This window comes from Haliotis rufescens, unplaced genomic scaffold, assembly GCF_023055435.1.
Source record: "Haliotis rufescens isolate VD_foot unplaced genomic scaffold, xgHalRufe1.0.p SCAF_3, whole genome shotgun sequence".
Lineage (NCBI taxonomy): Eukaryota > Metazoa > Mollusca > Gastropoda > Lepetellida > Haliotidae > Haliotis > Haliotis rufescens.
In genome coordinates, this window is record NW_025964001.1 from 50,050,701 (window position 1) to 50,072,887 (window position 22,187).

Genomic DNA, 22,187 nt, shown 5'->3' on the forward strand with positions numbered 1-22,187 from the left:
CGTAATATCAAGTTAACAGAAAGTAAACTTCAGTTGGTATTTGTATCCTGAGCAGGCCATGATGTAGCTGGAATGATACTGACTGAGCAATAAACTGTGTACAGTTGGTGCGCACCTGTCAAGCTCCTCCTCTGTGAGTTGGTCAGTCCGTTGCTGGCCAGTGGCCAGTGCTAGCTCCTCCTTCAGCTGCTGGATCTCTCGCTTCAGTTTCTGGATCATCAACTTGGGATCCAACTCCTCGTTCAACATCACATCATTCTTGATCATTGCCACTCGTTGGGCGAAACGACAGGTGGAGATAGATTCCTGTAAGAACAATAGGCCATGAGATGTATCATACATTATCATTACCTGCCATAAAATCTTGATGTGACATCTCTTGTTTGTCAAAAATACATCTAAAAGTCACACAAAAATATAAACTAAATTTTTTAAATTAAATCTTTATATTTAATTAAATATTAATAACTAATTAAATATTAATAAATACTTTAGAAATATCATTAAGTGGGTGCACAGACTTTTACATTCAGAAAGTAGTTGTATACCCTGCTAATGACACATGTGAAGCTATCTTGTGAAAACCAATACAATTTAACATGGCAAGCCTGTACAGACATAATCATGACAATTAACTGTGCAGCCTTTGAGGTACTATGAGTCACAAGATAGATCTGATATTGCTGCCTGTCATGGAGCTTTGCTCCTGAGGCCACGGTGTCATTAAATAAGATTAGAGTAATGATAGAAAACATGGTAAAAGTTTAGAGTTTTATTATTATCAGCTAAATGTAACTAAAGAGAGGCAATCTAAAGGATCAAGCCCCCATTTGACACTGACAATGATCACTGATTAATAAACCATAAACCAATATACAAGCTGATCAGCTAAGCAACTATATGACAGCTGTTACTAAAGCTGGCTAAAACAACACACTGACAGGACAATCAACAAGACAATTAACTCAACACTCTAATGAGTGCATAACCTCAGCTTGGTTAAATTGGGAGAAATTGGCACTGAGGGCATATTCCAAAAATATGTCTCTTGGATAATTAAGATAAACAAACTATAGACTAAAGTCGCTTGGACTGAGCAATGAAATTCTTGACTTCCTTCCCGAAAATACAGGTTCATGACCTAAAGAGTAACTTGACTCACAATCGTAAAAAAGGTACTTGACCAAAACTAGACAATCTTGTGAAATAAGTTTAGCTCAGCAACACCAGAAGTATGTCAGTTCGAGATCAAAACTGCCCCATCATTACGTACCAGCAAAACTGACTAACAGCAAAACAGTTTCGACCTGACCACCCAGTAACAATATGACCTGTATACGGTCTAGCAAATCCTGGCGGTAGATACTCTTGATAATGCCATGGATCTAAGTGAGACAACTTCCCCTTGCTAGCCTCGTGAGCTAACAGAGTTGTGCTCCCTAAAACAAGGAAAACATGAACGGCAAATCAACCAATATATCAATATGGGAGATATGTACAGTTAGTAAGGTGGCAGAAAATGACTATATATACATGAGAAATATCTACATGGTACTAGATGATCCCGCTACAGCGTGAAGATTAAAGTTAAAAAACACTTTCAATACATGAATAAGCTTGCATACATATCTGAGATGACATATATCAAATCAATACATGATAAAAGTATGTGATTAAACTGCTAGAGAATTAAATTTATGGGCAACAATTTCTCTAACAATACACTAATAAACATAGAGACGCTGAGCTGTGGCAAGCTGTGCTGGCCACCAGACAGTGATGAGTAAGGAGGTGCTACTGTCACTAGACCATGACAATGTATATCCAAAACTTAGTTATGTTAAACAAGCTAGAAAACATTGCAGACAGACGCTGGAACTACTTACTTTCACAACAAAAGTTTATCTCCATGCTACAGTGACAAATACTCCTTGGCGATAGCAGGAGTGATGAGTGTTGTGGATTTGGCTGTGTCAAATATTTGGGCTCAAACCATCTCATGTTCACCATGATACTCAATTCACTTTAATGAGCAACAATATACTCTGTAAATACTGTTTAAATGGATCGATGTTCATGATGTCAATCACTGGATTGTCTTGTCCAGACTTGATTATTTACAGATCTCACCATAAAGATGGAATATTGTTGAGTGTGGTATTAAACAACAAACAAACAAATATGTCATGTTAGGATTTTTCATGAACATATTCAAGGACTCACGTCAATATTTTTCTTGTCAACGGAGCACGTGGCAATCATGGTTGTCATGCAGTTGCCTCCGAGACTGTCTCGCAGCACCGACGTCATCATGGAGTTTCGGTAAGGGATGTGCTGGCGGTTCTTCTCAGACAGGGAGATGATCACCTGCAACAGTGTGCCCACCAGCGGTGTCAGTGATACAGGAAGGGACATCATGAATACTTATTACATGAAGGTGAGTGATTGAGTGAGTGAATGAGTTGGTGGATGGTTGGGTGGGTGCCTGGGTGGATTTTTGGGTGGGTTGGTTAGGTAAGCTAACAAACTATGATATATCTGAGATACTGTTTACAGCAATGTGAATCCCAGAACATTCACTGACTAGGGTCTCAGAACAAACGCTGTATTGGGAGAATCATCTCCATAGTATAGGCGAAAGGTTGCCTGCATATTACTTACTGCTTGAAACTTGCCAGGAGAATATGACATAGACTGAATGTCTTTCTTTTTTTTGTCATACATATACATTTCATAATTCAAGCTTTCCAATCATGGTATTCAATTCCTTCTAGGGCAATATGAGATAAAAGTCTGATTGTTTTCTGACAACTGCTAATCATTTCAGTCAATGTTATGTAGAGTAAGGGTCAATGGTCAAACTCATGGCAACATAAATATTGTTTTCATAATACACACTTTCAAAATTCAACATTATTTGAGGACGGTGGGGTAGCCTAGTTGCTAAAGCGTTTACTCCTCATGCCGAGGGCCTGGGTTCAATTCCCAACATGGGTACAATGTGTGAAGTCCATTTCCGGTGTCCCCCACTGTAATATTGCTGGAATATTGCTGAAAGCGTCATAAAACCAAAGTCACACACTCACTCACTCACTGAATATTATTTGACAATAAACCTTGCTTTATACTCTGCTTTATGCCAACATATGTTTGACATTTGAAATCCTCAGTTAACAATGTCAGTAATGAGATCTTCAATGAATTTTCAATGACATCATCCAATATGAATTTTTTAAAGTAAAATTTAAATATTTTTTACATTTGTATACTTATCCTGCATTACTCCTTCTTGCATTCACTGCTTACCTTATGACAAAAGAGTGAGTTGGGTTTAACGCCGCTTTTAATAGTATTCCAGTTATATCGCGGCGCGTCAGCTTAATGTGGGAGGAAAGCCCGAAGGGATGCAGGTCTCAGACGTTTACCACTTTGGTGAAACCCACAAGCACGGGTATGATGCTGACAAACCTAGGAACATAATCGGGGCGAACCGGAATTCGAACCACAATCATAGTTTTCTGGCGTGCCCAAGGGACGCAACTCTGCACAGCACGGCGCCTTAGATGACTGGGCCACGCGTGCCCCCTTATGACAAAAGAAGGACAGCGCAACAGCGATGGTCGTGGGTGAAGAAATATAGTTGTTGTTCTGAAGTCCCACTTTTACTGACCATCGCTGCTGTCCTGTGTCTTTGATGATACCTAAGGTCACGTTCTTCACATCACTGCCTGTCGTTCGTAGGTTTCTGAAACCGAAGTGGGGAGGCAAGTCTGCGACGGGTGGGCCTTAAACGTAGTAATGCAGTATAAGTATACAAATGTAAAAAATATTTAGATTTTACTAAATTGTTTACTTATCCTGCATTACTCCTTAATGCATCTGTATCAGACGGTTTGGAGGCGGGTAAACCTTCAGAATACACAAACCTCAATAATTCACAGCCTGAAATACGACACCATTTTATCGATAAACCGTGAAGCAGAAAAGTTCAGAAAAATGGCATTACGGTTGGGTTGTTCAAATATCAAAACGATTGAACTTAGGAATTAAAGAGAAATTCCCTATACACATTTAGTAATAAAGAAAATAATAGCTTATCAGCTAATTCTTTACTTACTACGTCATAGAGCCATCGTTGACAAACAAGATTGTCTAATATTCTTCCACTGGTAGAAACTGAGAGACTGCACATGGAAGTAGGCTGGCTCTGTATAGGCCAAGTTCATTATTTGTGTCGGGGGTTAGTTACCTGCTGGGCCACAACCAGAGGGACAAAACTATAAATGTACTGCTTCCATGCCTAGTCTTGGAGCGGCGGATGATACCTCAAAGTGCTCGCATTGAGCCCAGGTAAACTTCTCCCTCATCTACAGCTCCCACAATAGTTGATATTGGTGGGATGGTGAAGGAACTATGGGGTTGGCCTGGTAGTTGATTTTTGCCATTAAATCCCAGCACAACCCGAGATGTACCGCTCCATGCGTCCCATGCTGAAAGCGGACCTGGGTGATGTAGATCACGTGTAGTACGCTCACCCGTGCCGCCGTGGCTAATGCCAAGAGAAAACAGTTTTCTTGGTGAGGTCATAAAATGAGGATGCATAGAGGGGCTGGAAGGGGGGTCCTCGCAAACCTCAAAGACCACGTTCAAGTCCCAAGTAGGTGGGCGGAACTTGGCCATGTGATCCTCAAGCCTGATTGAGCGTAGTAGGGCCTGTAGTTTCAGGACCTTACTAATCTTGTGATTTTCCGGAACATCTAACACTGAGTTAAGTGTAACCAAATACGTCATGAGTTGGTGATTTAGGCAAGTAGCAAACAAGTCGATGTTCAGTCTGGGTTGTGAGGCATCTCTTCATCTCTTTTCACCAACAGATGTCTATGTTGGATTTTCCAAGTCGGAGGAGCGGTGGTCAACGGTGGGGTTACCTCTACGTGTAGACGGAAACCATGATGTAGTATGATGAGTACGTTATCATCCTTGTGACTTGCCTCTGCCACACCCTTTCCCTCAAGGAAATACTGGTCTTCCTTGAGAGACCCACGTCTAGGCTTATAATTGCCTGACCTGCCAGCCCGCTGGGATAGACTAAAAGAGACGTGCTCTAGAGTCTTGAGTGCAGTGTCAATCCTTGCAAGGTTGACATAGCAGCCTGCGCTTGAACTCAAAGTCCCAGTCAGAAAGCGCATAACACACAAGTGTGATGGTAATCTCTGCCAGAGAGGCCTCAAGATGAATTTTCATGAGAAATTCACCATAGTTTGGAAATGATCAAATATGATAGTGTTATCCTCTGATAGATCCTGATCCACCGCATGCACTGACGTTGTTGCTGGCTTTAATGACGGAGCAAATGTAAGCTTGGAGAAGTCTTCATCCAATGACCTTGTGGTGTCCCTTTTATTTACCCCGTTACCAGGGGAGGGCGCCACTGACACGAGACGGTCTGCTATTCCATCCGGTGCTTGCGCTAAGCCAAGATGCGTATTCCACTCTACAGAGGAATTGCCATCCTTGCCATTTGAACAATGTTGATGCACTCGCTTAGACAGCGATCTGCTCCGGTGTGTAGTGTCTCCTCTATCAGAAGGCTTTGATGACCTGCCTGGATAAGGAGTCATGTGCCGATGTACCCGTCTGGCTGTCGTACATATCTGAGACACAATGCTTATTGGTATTGGCTGGATCATGGCTTGCGTCTGTGTTACCCCCATCAAGTCTTGAGATACTGGTGCCGGCATCGCAGATTTAGCATATTTGTATGCCTCAGGCGGCTGAAAATTAGGAGCAGTTATGATACTCACAAAATCCTCCGTTATTGTTGATTTCAGCAGAGGGTGCACTTCTGCAGTCATAGTTACGGGCATCATATTACCCGCCGATGATTATGGCCACGTGGTAATGACTGAACCATGTCCTTCGCTATTCAGCGATTCTGACATACTGCAATGAGGTAGAATGCAAAAATATTTAATGTACATTATAACAAACACATACATATAATGGTTTTGGCACGAACTTGGGAGCTGACTGATTTTATCACAGAGGAGGGCTGAGCGAGAGCTAGGTGCTGTCCTGTCTGCGGACCGGGGCTGCAACCTGAGCTCTGGTGCTAGCTTATTTACAAGGAGAGGGACGACCGAGAGCTAGGCGAGGGTCCTGGGGCCGCTGCGGCGGCTCGGACGGTGGTCTGCGGACCGGGGCTGCGACCTGAGCTCTGGTTTGGACTTGGGGGAGAAAAGGACACTCTAGATGAGTGGAAATAGCCCAAAGCAAGTGATTAGAAGGGTACCCCCTTACAAGAGTGAGTGCCCCCAAGTTGTGCTAGGTGTGGTAAGGAAGGTACATTGTGTGCAACAATATAGAGAGGGATCACAAGATACATCAACATCGTACAAAGGAATAGACCAACACAACCAATTCAATGCAGCTGATCGGAGATGTCCCTGTACTGGGTATTATGGACAAGAAATTAAAGACAACTGAGCATTCTTAATAACGTCCTCTGGGGTCCGAATATAACGTGTAAAACAGTCTGACTGCCACCTGCCCAGTGTTTTTATGAGGTGATCTTCCATACGAACAGTTGCAGCGGAGGTCGCTGCCCCTATGTGAAAAGAGTGTCCAGAGTATTTAGCTGCGTCAAGGTGTGCATGTTTCATGGTCACTTGCTTTAAGCGGTTCAAATTGGCAAAAGGGCAAATGGGAGAGTGGTTGGCAAACAAGGGAATGACTACGCCCTGTCTAAAAATATATGTCTTTGAAGCTTTGAGTACGAGAGTACACTTTCCTGTATTATGGTCTATGGTGACATCAGATAGACTTAAATTGGTACTAGCATCGAAGTCACGAGAACATGTGAACTCGGCACATCGTAGAAAACCAAAGAAGGCAGTGGTGCACGTGACCTCCATTACCAGATCATTGAGAGGTCCGAGCACCCCTTTGCGTAGTGTACACACAATCTTCTTCAAAACATCGTAGGTTATGGGTAAGCGTTTGGGCACACCCTGTTGTCGTAGCTTCTTGTATCCATGAAGTAGGGTTCGTAGCTGATTTAGACCACCAGTAGACACTGAATCAAACACTGTATGTACACCTGCCTTCAGATAGGTAAACCGAATACCCGCGAGATAGGATTTGACAGTGACATACTGTAGTTTTGCCTCACCGAAACAAAAGGCCACATTTTGTTGCAGAAGTGCAGAATTAACTGGTGGCAGACCTTGTGCTGCCCGTGTGAGGCTTGAGCATGTAGAGTACAGGCTATATCTCAGGAGAAAGGCAACGTATGACTCAAAGCCAGAAGCATAGGTGGTCTTGGTTCTGGCCGCCACTGCAGCATCCTATAGAGTGTCTAGGTGTCTTGCCAGACCCATATCAACTGTGAGTGTTGTGGACATGGTGTTGCTTGTGGTGCCGCATGTGGAGCAAGTTTCCGAAATCTGGCAATCTGTAACCGAGACAGAGAATCAGCAATTTGGTTTGACACGCCTGGTACATGTTTGGCACATATCACAAAATTGTCAGAGGCTGCTAGTGAGGTAACCATACGCATGAGAGGCATAATGTTTTTGCATTTTGATCTGCCCTTGTTGATTATGTTTACTGTTGATTCATTGTCACAATAGAACAAGATTCTTTTCCCTGACCACTGCTTGCCCCATAAAACGGCTGCTACTACAATGGGATACAGTTCAAGTAGCGCCATGGATCGACTGTTGTTTTGGCAATGGGCTTGCATAGATGGTGGCCAAGGTGACGAAAACCAAGCACCCTGAAAATAACCTCCAAAACCTAAAGTAGATGCGTCGGTATACAGTTCCATGTCAGAAGCCTGTGTCCTGGAAGAGTCGTGAAAGAAAGAAACGCCATTCCACTTCTGGAGAAACACATGCCACATGTGCAGATCAGAACGACATTCAGCAGAAATGTTCACTCTGTGGTGCAGTTTTTTAACGGATTTAGATAGATCAGTGAGGTAAGACACAAAGGATCTTCCTGGCACAACCACTTTGCAGGCATAGCACAGATGTCCTATCAGAGACAGTAGTTGTTGTTTGGTACACTTTCTCTTGTGACTGAACTCTTGCACTAACTCCGATATTCTAGCCAACTTGTCCAGGGGTAGTCGGGCAGTCATGGTATTTGAATCTAAAATGATACCTAGATATTCCATCTCACAGGCTGGTCCAACGGTTTTTTGTGGGGACAACGGAATTTTCAACTTGTTGAAAGTGGCTGTTAATATTTTCATAGTAATAGAAGCTTCGTAGTTGGGTTCATCAATGGTGAGGAAGTCATCCAGCAAGTGTAAAACGAAATGGACCTTGTAATTGTTTGTGAGGATCCAAACAATGGCTTGTGATATGCAATCAAAGATACAAGGGCTAGATCGGCATCCAAGCGCTAGGCGCTTGAAGAAGTAATACTGATTGTCCCATCTAAATCCGAACAGTGACCAATAATCTGGGTGAATGGGGATTTGCTTGAAGGCGTCTTTTATATCCACCTTACACATACTCGCGCCTCTGCCTACTCGGTTCAGTTCCCGTATGGCATCATCGATTGTCACGTAGGTTAAAGAGCACATGTCCTTGTCTATCGTATCATTAATGCTAAAAATGTCATCGTTGTCATGTGGGGCTGAAAGGTCCAGGATCAGTCGTTTTTTATGGCTGTATTTTCCTTCAGTGATGCCCAGGGGGCTGACCCGAAACACATGGTAAGGGGGGACTGAAAATGGTCCAATAATGTAGCCCCGATCTAATTCTTGACGGACAAGGTGTGTTACGGTATCGGGTTCTTTCCGGGCACTCAGATTGTTTTTGCACTCCCAGGTAAATTTGGGCACTGTTGCAACCAGAGGGTGAAAACCGTGTCTCAGTCCATCACACAAGTATGTTACAAAGTTCTGATCAGGGTGACGCCTTAGTTCCTCTTGTATGATGTTGGTATTTAATGGTGTCAATTCCTCAGCAAATTGTCACTTGTTGATTCCATGTCCCTTATTGGAATTAGTGTTGTATTTTTTGCAAACCAATTTGTTGTGATTCTTCCCGAAACAAGTGGAGCAAACATGCAGAAAGTTGCAGCGAATACGCATGCAGCCACTATCATTGAAATTATTGCAAACCTCCTGTCCCTGGTACCATATTTTTTGTCGACCATGTGAATCGGTGGAGCTGTTTGCAGTGCTTGTGGACGTTACATTCATTTTTCCCAAGCTATGTCGTGGGCTGACTTGTTCGCAGGTGTTCGTCAACACGGATGGACATGTCGCGGAGTCATGGCTGATGCTACTGCACAGGTCACATGACCTACAGCGAAGGCCAGAAGTACAAGTGGTATAAATTCTGGTGTCCGGAACGCCCCAGGTGATGTGCGTACCCCTCTCAGCCAGTGCTGCCACCCGAGCCGCGAATCTCTTATGGTATTCATAATGTACATATCCTCCATACAAACTGTGGAGTTCCGCTACTGTACGTTCATGTTGTTCCAATTGCTCTCTCCTATTTGGCCAAGCTTCACAGAAGATATCCTTGAATACTTTGAAGGCTCTGTTGAATTCGGCAAAGTTCAAATTCCTGGTGGTACGTGGGTCAAGTTTTAACACGTTTTTGCATGAACCTGTCTCTTCAGCAAGTCTATATTCACCGGATTCTTGGCATGGTAACAACAGAGAAGCCAAATTAATATATTTACCTTGGTGAATTTTACGCCTTGTACTTTCGTCAACAAAGTTGACATGGGGCACGGAATCTGACAGAACACATTGCGTTGGACTTGTCTGTGATGTAGGCCAGGCTATGTTTTCTCCACTGGGAGCTCCAGAGGATAGACGTTGGGTGAGGGATGTCATCATGTCCCTCATTTCCCGCATGACTCCCACCAATTCCACATTTGCTGACGATAACTGGTTGCTTGCTATTGTCACTGTTGCCGGAATGCTAGTAGAGCTGTCAGAATTCCCGCTGTTTACATACTGGGGAGTAACGTCACAGGAAGGAACAGCATGTACAGACGACAATGAGGAAACGGGGGAGGAATGTTGAACAGCGCTGGCCCCTCCACTGACCGTGTGGTTCTCGTTAAAATTTTCCTTGTACAGTTGTAGGATCGTCTTTCTTCCCCATGATGCAGGCACTGTGATACCTAAGGAGCGCAGCCTCTGTCTAAGGTCAACTGTTGTCTCGTAAGGGACGGCTCTGCCTGTCGCACTCGCTCTGACCTGTGACCCAACATGGCGACTGTTGTCAGAAGTTTCACTTGTTGCGGATGAAACATTTTCGACAGGAACAGTTGCCCTGGTTCTCCTTGACGACCGTTTCGGTGCCATTGTCGGTGTTTTAGGTACCTTGCTGACATGCAGGAGGTGGTCTGTGCAAGCGGCAGTTGTAGCGAGTGTTGTTGTCCTTCTAGCTTTGGGAGAGGCATGGAGAGACACAGGGCTTATGGGTAAAAAGGCTCCCGTGCGCATGCGCAGAGGGGGAATTTGAAACCTTACGAGGGATAGTTGTAGCGCAACATAAACACGTACATGAGAATAAATTTTATAATACACTGGACATGCATGTAGAAAACCAAATACGTTGAATTTGCACAAACCACAATATTAAATTATCATTATATACGCAACTCAATGTAAACCAAGGCTATTTACATTTAGAGATTGGAGAGCACATCTGAGTGCAAGCTCACCAACATGGATGATAATCTTTGTAAGATTTTTTCCATGTAAATTAATACAACGCGCAAGCATAAGTTGCGCAAATAAAGAAATCTTGATGAAGCGGGACTGGAAGAAAGCAATAGAATTGACAATAATCTATCAGCAAAAATATTTTTAACAAGTTGAAAGTGTATAAAATAATTTATATATACACAACTCACAGTAACGCCAAAGCTAGTAGTATTTAAGAACACATGAATATGTTATTCGTTGCTGAAAATTGTAAATAATTTGACTACCTTGGCAGGCAAACAATTGTAACACAATTCAAAATGGCAGCGAATAACAAGTATGTGGCGGGGAAAAAGACGGAGTCTTTTTACGCCTAATCTATTCACATAAAACTACACAACATGGTGAAAGTAATATGAAAAGGTTAACCCATCCCAGATCAATTTTAGAATTGTAGATGAAAACTGAAGGTCTAAATTAATCCAAAAGGAGAGCTCTGCTGGGACATGTCCTTGCTGTAGTGATGTGAAGAAGGTGACCTTAGGTGTCATCAAAGTCACAGGACAGCAGCGGTGGTCAGTAAATGTGGGACTTCAGAATAACAACTTTATTTCTTCACCCAGGACCATCACTGTTGCGCTGTCCTTCTTTTATTGTAAGGTAAGCAGTGAATACATCAGTGAGTAATGCAGGATAAGTAAAACGTTATCTTCTTAGTTTAATCCGCATCCAGAGTTATCTTCCCTGACTCACCTGCTCCAGGAAGTGGAGGGACAAGTTGATGTATTTGGCTTCAGTCAGCAGAACTCCATTTACCCCTGTCTTGGAGACTCGTTCAGATCTGACCACAGAAACCAATTACAGAAAGTGACTTGGCGTGGATGCATGTGAGGTGTCCTAAAACACAGGGGTGCACCCCACTCCCTCCTCTGGATCTTGATCTGCCAGTGCATATAATACTGCTGTACCATTTGGCTTCACTCACAGAGATTCAAATTTTGTTTTATGCCACAGCTACATTTTGCAGCAATATCATGGCCAAGCATATCAGTGATTGATACCACGATCACAGATCCATGCCATTGTGGTACCATGACACACGATCAGTCAGGTCTCATCCACACAATCATCATGTTGGTCTTCACTTACAACAAGCATAGGCTGCTTGCACCATAAGCATAATTAGTACTTTCATCCATCACCCTGATCACCAATTTCAAAATGAACAAATGTTGTTTTATGTCCCAGTCAACTCTTTTTCAGTTAAAGCCCCACTAAGCAATATTCCACCTATATGATGACAAACTGTTAATAACTGAGTCTGGACCATACAATTCAGTGATTGATATTGCGATCAACTAGCCATGCTTTCGGGGAATGATGACATGCAATCGATCAAGTCACAGAGTCTGACCAACTGATCCATGAGGCCACAGCTTACAAAAAGCATAAGTTGCTGGGCAAGCATGGGCTGCTTAAAAACCTATTCTAACCCGTAATCACACAAAGTAGATATCAATATGTAGACCAACCCGGCCAGATCCACCAGGTGCAGCTTGGCCCTGCGGATGGTGGCTGAGCCTGCTTCCCGTGCTGTAAGGTGTATTGTGAAGATGCAGTGAGACCGTGTAGACGCCTGGTTCATCGGGGTCTGGGAGGCAGATACGTGTGAGAACAGTCATGCAGGAGATCATAAGATTACAAACAGTACATCTTGTGCAAATGTGTCAAACAGTATTTAAGAAAAAATATTAATTGATGACATGGTAGCCATTCAGAAAATAATTATAATGATCATTATTCATCACACATTAATCTCACATTTACTCTCCTTAATCTGCAAAAGAATAATCTGTGCAATGTTTGGTGGTGAACACATCTAGGGGAATAGCTCCTGGCAGCTAAATCTTATTCAACAAGAAATGTTAAATATTGCCATATTGAATACCATTAGATGAATAGTTTTTTTTTACATTTAAGCATCAAATAGAAAATGAAATCTTTTAAACTTGAAACAAGTTGAATAATTCAACACAACCCTAAGTCCCGAATGTAAACATGATAAAATCAGCATAAACTTTCACTAACTGGATAAAAATCGTGAAGGGAATTACAAACAAGTTCTTTTACTTTTCAATAGAGATTAATGTTTCTGTTGCAAAGTCTAAATCAAGAGTATTGACTTTAGACCTATTACGAGTGCAATTAAAATGTTTCAAAGATAAAATTAAAAAAGCATACAAATTGATAAAAAATTATCACTTTAAGCCCAAATGTTTTTTTGTGATTCTGTGCAGACTGAAATAAAAGATTCTGACCACCACATGGGTGACGGATGGTAGAGAAGACATCTGTACCTCTGCTATCATCCTGCTGGTGTCCCCAAGAAATAGCAGGTTGAGAGCATCCTCCTCACTCACAGCTTGGTGCACAGACAGGTTCTTCAGGTGAATGTTCTGTTCCAAGTCCTCCATCAGGGACACCTTCCTGCACAGAGGACCATGGTAACAAACAGAACAACAGATTAACAGACACATAGAGAGAGAGAGACAGAGTCCTCCATCAGGGACACCTTCCTGCACAGAGGACCATGGTAACAGACAGAACAACAGATTAACAGACAGAACAACAGATTAACAGACACATAGAGAGACGGAATGACAGATTAACAGCCACATGGAGAGACAGGCACAGAGTCCTCCATCAGGGACACCTTCCTGCACAGACAGTGGACTGCGGTCCCACACAGACATACAGACAGAGAGTTCTCCATCAGGGACACCTTCCTGCACAGACAGTGGACTATGGTCCCACACAGACATACAGACAGAGAGTTCTCCATAAGGGACACATTCCTGCACAGACAGTGGACTGTGGTCACACACTGACATACAGAGAGACAGACACAGAATCCTCCACCAGGGACACATTCCTGCACAGACAGTGGACTGTGGTCCCACACAGACATACAGACAGACAGACACAGAATCCTCCATCAGGGACACATTCCTTCACAGACAGTGGACTGTGGTCCCACACAGACATACAGACAGAGAGTCTTCCATTAGGGACACCTTCCTGCACAGACAGTGGACTGTGGTCCCACACAGACATACAGACAGAGAGTTCTCCATAAGGGACACCTTCCTGCACAGACAGTGGACTATGGTCCCACACAGACATAAAGACAGAGAGTCCTCCATCAGGGACACATTCCTGCACAGACAGTGGACTGTGATCCCACATAGACATACAGACAGAGAGTTCTCAATAAGGGACACATTCCTGCACAGACAGTGGACTGTGGTCACACACAGACATACAGACGGACAGACACAGAATCCTCCACCAGGGACACATTCCTGCACAGACAGTGGACTGTGGTCCCACAGAGACATACAGACAGACAGGCACAGAGTCCTCCATCAGTGGACTGTGGTCCCACATAGACATACAGACAGAGAGTTCTCCATCAGGGACACATTCCTGCACAGACAGTGGACTGTGGTCCCACACAGACATACAGACAGAGAGTTCTCCATAAGGGACACATTCCTGCACAGACAGTGGACTGTGGTCACACACTGACATACAGACAGACAGACACAGAATCCCCCATAAGGGACACATTCCTGCACAGACAGTGGACTGTGGTCCCACACTGACATACAGACAGAGAGTTCTCCATAAGGGACACATTCCTGCACAGACAGTGGACTGTGGTCACACACTGACATACAGACAGAGAGTTCTCCATAAGGGACACATTCCTGCACAGACAGTGGACTGTGGTCCCACATAGACATACAGTCAGAGAGTTCTCCATAAGGGACACATTCCTGCACAGACAGTGGACTGTGGTCACACACAGACATACAGACAGAGAGTTCTCCATAAGGGACACATTCCTGCACAGCTAGTGGACTGTGGTACTTACAGACAGATTAACAGGCAAACAGACAAACACACAGCCAGGAAAACACAGTATCTTTTCCTGATATTATACAATCAACTTTAAATTTATGATTGAAGCACAATAATGAACGTATGTTCACTTGCTGATCAAATCCAGATCAGAGACAGATATTATTTAATGTAAGTGGACTGTCTACGTACGGCAGATCTTCCAGTTTGGCCGCCTCATGTTTGGGGTCGAGGAGGTCAAAGCCACTCTCGTTGTAGATCTCCAGGTAGGACACATGGACAGTGAAAGACAGCTCTGGGCTCTGGACAACAGTCGACACAAGTCAGACACAGGCAATATGCTCACACCTACAACTGCTGAAGGAAACACATTATATTGAATACTAGGTATGCAACTGTACACTTTAAGGTACAGGAAGCGATGAGTAACTTGATACTAAAGTTGTGATTATTATGATACAAACACTAAACAACACATGAACATTATATGTCACAATTCATAACAAACCATGCTTCATGTACATGCTCTCCCATAAACAGCCATGTCTTGGTCAGTACCAATACATGACATCACAATGTGATACTAGCATCATGCTACAAAATTATGTGTTAAATCCAAATTTCTGCGGATTGTACAATCTCATTAAAATCAGATCTTAGTTCTCGCTGCCGCTAAACAAAGATCTGAGGACATCCCATTGCAAGTCACATTAGAAAGACCTTTCATCTGACCAATCAAAGCCTCGCTTACCAGATCATGAAAGTGACAGTCGAAATGTGTTTTCTAATCTTGCAACCTCGAAAATGTTAACACGGGGCATTCCGAACGACAGTTACCGCCCGTACGACTGATTCTGTCAAAATAATCGTCTATCTCTCGCTTCCAAACATTTAAACGGAGGAGGTGTTACACAGTACATGGGAAGCACTGCCATACAATCTCAACCATTTATTAGACATTGCGGAATGTTCGTTTGTTAAGTTATCAAAATTTTTATCGAGAACTGTGTCAACATATTTTTCAAGGGTGGTCTGAAATGGAAGTCACCAGGCTGAAACCAGTGCTGTAAAGCTCACGAAAGCTGCTTCCTAATTGGCTGATGACGACTTCTTGTTAGTCATTTCAGTGGTCGGTCAAAGTTTGCGAAAGGTCAGTGAGTCAGACAGCAAGAATACGTGAGACAGGGAGTGAGATAGTGACAGAGCAAGAGACAGTGACAGAGCGAGAGATAGTGAGACAGTGAATGAGACTGCACTACAAAGAGTGAGACAGAGTGTGAGACCAAGCATGAGACAGTAAGACAGAGCAAGACATGAGGTGAAATTGGGTTTAACGTCGCGTCAAATATTATTGCACTTATATAGCAACGTTGTGTGTGTATGTGGCTGCTTGTACTAGTTCCGACTAATGCCAATTTATAGTGCTACCTCACTGAGATACCATGCCGCAGTTTAAAATGAATACCCCACTCAGACACAGTATACTGACTCCCAGCCGACCAGCCTTGTTTTAGCTCCTTAATGCTGAGCGCCAGACAGGGTAACAACAAGTACCACCTTTTAACATCTTTTGGTATGACGGGGCTGGGGAACGAACCCCCGCCTTCCACTCTCCAGGCAGACGCTCTACCACTAGACCATGGAGGGGGTCAGAGAGAGCAAGATAGTGAGACAGAGAGTGAGACAGGGAGTGAGACCAAGCCTGAAATAGCAAGACAGAGCAAGATAGTGAGACAGAGAGTGAACCAGCAAGACAAAGTAAGAGTGTGAGACAGAGTGTGAGACAGAGAGTGAGACCAAGCGTGAAATAGCAAGACAGAGCAAGATAATGAGACAGAGAGTGAACCAGCAAGATAAAGTAAGAGTGTGAGACAGAGAATGAGGCAGAGAGTGCGACAGAAAGTGATACAAAGAGTGTAACTGAGCATGAGACTGCAAGAGAGAGTAAGTGTGTGAGACACAGAGTGAGACAGAGTGAGAAAGAGGGTGAGACAGAGAGTGAGACAGGGTGAGAAAATGAGAAAGAGGGTGAAACAGAGTAAGATAGTGAGACAGAGAGTGAGACAGAGGGTGAGACGGAGGGTGAGACAGAGGGTGAGACAGACAGTGAGACACAGAGTGAGCCATAGCGTGGGACAGCAAGACACAGTAAGATAGTGAGACAGAGAGTGAGACATAGTGAGAAAGAGGGTGAGACAGACAGTAAGACAGAGCGTGAGACAGGGAGTGAGACAGAGAGTGATACAGATAGTGATACAGATAGTGAAACTGATCATCAGACACCAAAACAGAGTAAGAATGTGGGACACGGAGTGAGACAGGGAGTGAGACAGAGAGTGAGATTGTGGGTGAGACTGGCGTGAGACAGCAAGAGAGAGTAAGATAGTGAGACACAGAGTGAGACAGAGGGTGAGACAGAGAGTGAGACAGACAATGAGACAGAGCGTTAGACAGAGAGTGAGACCGAGTGTGAGACAGCAAGACAGAGTAAGAGGGTGAGACACTGAGTGAGACAGAGGGTGAGACAGAGAGTGAGACAGACAATGAGACAGAGCGTTAGACAGAGAGTGAGACCGAGTGTGAGACAGCAAGACAGAGTAAGAGGGTGAGACACTGAGTGAGACAGAGGGTGAGACAGAGAGTGAGATAGAGGGTGAGACCGGCGTAAGACAGCAAGATAGAGTAAGATAGTGATACAGAGTGAGACAGGGAGTGAGACAGAGAGTGAGACAGAGGGTGAGACAGAGTGAGATAGAGAGTGAGAACGAGTGTGAGACAGAGGGTAAGACAGGTAGTGAGATAGAGATTGAGACAGAGAGTGAGACCGAGTCTGAGGCAGCTAGACAGAGTAAGATAGTGAGACACAGAGAGAGACAGAGGGTGAGATAGGGAATGAGACAGAGATTGAGACAGAGAGTGAAACAGCAAGACAGAGTAAGATAGTGAGACACAGAGTGAGACAGAGGGTGAGATAGGGAATGAGACAGAGATTGAGACAGAGAGTGAGACCGAGTGTGAGACAGCAAGACAGAGTAAGATAGTGAGACATTGAGTGAGACAGAGGATGAGACAGGGACTGAGACAGAGAGTGAGACCGAGTGTGAGACAGCAAGACAGAGTAAGATAGTGAGACACTGAGTGAGACAGAGGATGAGACAGGGACTGAGACAGAGAGTGAGACCGAATGTGAGACAGCAAGATAGAGTAAGATAGTGAGACAGAGGGTGAGACAGAGCGTGAGACAGACAGTGAGACACAGAGTGAGCCAGAGCGTGAAACAGCAAGACACAGTAAGATAGTGAGACAGAGAGTGAGACAGAGAGTGTACCAGCAAGACACAGTAAGATAGTGAGACAGAGAGTGAGACAGAGAGTGTACCAGCAAGACACAGTAATATAGTGAGACAGAGAGTGAGACAGACAGTAAGACAGAATGTGAGACAGGGATTGAGACAGCAAGACAAAGTAAGATAGTGAGACAGAGAGTGAACCAGCAAGACAAAGTAAGAGTGTGAGACAGAGAGTGATACAAAAAGTGATACAAAGAGTGTAACAGAGCATGAGACAGCAAGACAGAGTAAGAGTGTGAGACAGAGAGTGAGACTGAGCACGAGACAGATGGTGAGACAGATGGTGAGACAGACAGTAAGACAGAGCGTGAGACAGGGAGTGAGACAGAGAGTGATACAGATAGTAAAACCGAGCATCAGACACCAAGACAGAGTAAGAGTGTGAGACAGAGAGTGAGACAGAGTGAGACATAGCATGAGACAGAGAGTGGGACAGGGGTGAGACAGAGAGTGTACCAGCAAGACAAGTAAGAGTGTGAAACAGAGAGTGAGACAGCGAGACAGAAAGTGAGACAGTGACACAGAGAGTGAGACAGCAACTCTCTCAGGAACTGAGAGAAACTGAGCGTGAGAAAGCAAGACAGGGAGTGAGACGGCAAGTGAGACAGGGAGTGAGACAACAGGTGAGATAGTGAGTGAGTCAGCAAGTGATTGAGACAGTAAGCAAGACAGTGAACAAGATAGTGAAATCCAGACATTGAGTGAGACGGTGAGTGAGACAGTGATTGAGTGAAATAGAGTTTTAAGTCCTCAACATCAAGATCAGTTGATCACAATATTCATACAATCAATATAAGATAAATCAGTGGATGATGGATGGGGTCAACAATGATCTAATGGGATCAGAAGATGCACATTCACCAAGGTCATACTGTAATTTTATTTCAACCAGTGACAATTCCGGTGGACCCTGCTGTGACACTGCTGGAATATTCCTTAAAGTGTTGTAATAGATGTATAGAAAGGGGTGCAGGACAAAGACAATTAATTTGCCACACAAAAGAAATTATTACCTTCTCGATCTTATCATATATGTATGACAGACTTCTGGGGATAATGCCCCGGTCGATGTACCTTTCTGCCCCTCCTGTGATAGTGAAGGTCTTCCCACTGCCTGTCTGGAACAGTCAGAATGTCTTCATTATGACTCAAAAAACATCCCAACACAACACAACATTGACAGCAAGTAATGATATCATTTTCATGACAACAAATATCATTTATATCATATTCTAAGATTCACAGAAGATGATCGTTAAACATTCGATGGCATTGTATTTTTTAAATGACCACATACGGAAATGGATTTTAAGTGGTACCAAATTATGAAAAAGCAGCATTAATTCCAAAACATGCATACAAATTTTCTGCATTCCAGTTTTTCTTTTGTATCTGTTTTCATTTTTATGCATCTAGGATGCAGGATTTGGCATATGAAAATCAATGGATAACTAAAACATAAAAACACAAGTCAAAATACAGATTCCAATTGTCATTAGTGTGAGGCAATGGACTCACAAATATAACAGGAAAAAGTTGAACATAAACAAATAAAATATTAATAATAATTCTTATCAGCCACCATAAGATTCCCAGCACTGAACAAATAAAACAGTCCAATGAGTATATATTTCTATTCATGAAAAACAAACATGCTGAAATGACCGTTCAGACAGTCTAGCGATGTTCAAATGACTTTCTTTGACTCTGACATGTCGAAATCACTTAAGGACAGTTTGGAAAAAAAACAAATCACATATCAAATCAAGTCTTAAGCTAAGTATAAATAAATTTATCCAACACTTAGAATACATTGCAAACGTGATTTCAGTGAACCAGAACATCAAAAATTAAAGTCGAACACAAAACAACTTTAATTACAGTTTAAAGCTATTTAAACTTGTGGGTTGTGGTGTGGGGCGATCACACTCTCTCTTATTTCTGTCTCGCTGTGTAAATGACAACGAACCAAACACAACTGTGAGGGGTGACAGTAGCTACCTTGTGATAATATTGACACAAGCTAGGTTTACCTGTCAGCAAACTTGTAACGAGATAATGTGCGGTCTTCAACAACACCTACCTGTCCATATGCAAATATTGTGCCATTGTAGCCTTGTAACACACTGAAAGACACAATACAAGAATCACATGTAATATGGATGATAAATGGACGAGAAATATTTGTCAAAAAGTCATATTTTCATCATTATAGGATTCCAATATTACCATCGAAAATGGCGGACCACAACAGACTTGTATAAAGAGAAAATGAGATAAAAATGAATAAAAAGTTGTTTAAAGCTTAATCTAATCATGCTAAGGACTAACCCAAATGTACATCAAATTGTGGTTGCCAGCCAAGCATTGTCATTTTGTGCTTATCTGAACTGACAAAAAATGTTCTTGTATATTATTACATTATGGAATCTGCACTTTTTCTCACTCAAACAAGAAATGAGATTACAAGGAAACTGAATAACACCCTAATGTGACGGGGCTGCGCTGATTCTACTGGTACTATTGTCAGTTACATCCTGAAATGTCAGCTTAATGTGGGACGGTAGTCCAAAATGATGCAGGATGTAGCTGTTTACTACTTTGCTATCTTGTTCCCCCAACAAAATGCCAGAAACACTGCTCATGAAAGAATACTGTCTGCTTAAATAAATGCTTAGAGCTTTAACTAATGTGGGTATGACAACCCTATCTGTCTCCCCAAATTACATCTTGTCTACCCTTAACAATCTATAACTACATATCTATTTACACAACTTCAAAATTTGATTGACTTCACAGATTTACAAATTTGTACTGAGTGACATTTTGTTGTTAACATATGCTCGTCATCTACCAAATCAAGTATTAATGGTATACTGAAATAATAGATATAGATTATTATCCAAGCTTAGATAGGGATTATTTTAAGAACAGTATCATATGATACAGAGATCATTACCCATGTGTTTTTCCGTATCATAAATAGTATATATTACAAATAAAAATTGCATTTGGCGACACATTGGGAAAGCCAGCTTTCAATGTCTCTGTCATGTGAAATATTAAAATAAAATCACACAACCTTAAACAGAAGTAGTGTTTCATAATGAAAAATGAATCTAAAAACATATTGTACAATAATTGTTTCAGCCTTAAAATGTATGCAGAATACAAAACTAACATTGAGTATCTTGCAGCTTATTTGACATGAATACAATGTATAATCTCAAAGTATCAAACATTTGATCATTTTACAAAGAAGTAGTGTATCACAGCATGGAGAATAAATTGCAATATATCAAGACATCAGTGCCTTGTGTCAGCTATGAAACTTTACCATGTCAACAGACTAATATGATATCTCCTACAGAATATTCACGAGGGCCAGGATGGGTACTCGGGTACTCAGGTTGGACCAGAGTAACCACAGGACTAACCATGGTTAATCATGTAATATAACGTTTTAATGACAATAACAATAAAACTCCACTGTTACACTACAAGTTAATAATGTTCACATTTCTTTCTGACTATGAACACAATATTTTTATATGTTTGAGTAAAGATAAAACTTTAGTCAACTTCAGTTTATGCATGATCAGATCATTTTTTAGGTGTACCTAAATACTTTTTGCCAGGGCTCCAGTAAAACAAATTCCCAATAGGAAATTTGAGCTCTACAGCAGGTACCCAGGTAGGGTCAGGTAATAGGGGGTTGTAAATACCACAGTAGCAAATGTGGACTCGTCTCAGCCCTAATCTTCACCTTATATTCTGTTGTGTTAATAGTTTATCAAATACAGGATTGCTATTGAGATACATTAAATCTCAGATCTTGAGAGGGTCCCCCAAACAAGACATTGAGGCAATTCTGTCGAACCATGCATCAACAAAAAAGGAATTAAAAAACAAAGATGAATATAAAAATATTCACTCTACAACGGTTGAACCATGTACAAAAGTTATAATGTTCACAGGAACCAACGTAACAAACAACTGGTGTCAAAACAATGCCTCGAAGTGCTGATGTTTTGGTAGTCAAAGTTAGAGGTGTCAGAATCCCTGTGAAGGAATATGTGAGGACAGTTTACAGGCCGGGGTGTCAATACCAAGAAATCACACGTATCTCAGACAGTGAGATAAACAGGTGAATGTTTACATCCCACACACTGATGGTTAGGGTAACACACTTACATGACCATTCCAACATGTTCAATTGATACTGATCAT

The 22,187-nt window shown here is 42.5% G+C and overlaps 1 protein-coding gene across 1 annotated transcript in view; it reads right to left on the minus strand.

The window, feature by feature from the left end:
• LOC124117812 (kinesin-like protein KIF6) overlaps window positions 1-22,187 on the minus strand; it is a 127,865-nt gene that overhangs the window by 97,630 nt on the left and 8,048 nt on the right. The window contains exons 4-11 of the mRNA XM_046479837.2: window positions 20,041-20,083; window positions 18,971-19,075; window positions 14,801-14,910; window positions 13,042-13,171; window positions 12,217-12,335; window positions 11,438-11,525; window positions 2,224-2,367; window positions 116-306 (exon numbers count right to left, since the gene is read on the minus strand). Of these exons, the coding sequence (XP_046335793.2) occupies window positions 116-306; window positions 2,224-2,367; window positions 11,438-11,525; window positions 12,217-12,335; window positions 13,042-13,171; window positions 14,801-14,910; window positions 18,971-19,075; window positions 20,041-20,083 (930 nt within the window). The remainder of the gene's footprint in view (window positions 1-115; window positions 307-2,223; window positions 2,368-11,437; window positions 11,526-12,216; window positions 12,336-13,041; window positions 13,172-14,800; window positions 14,911-18,970; window positions 19,076-20,040; window positions 20,084-22,187) is intronic.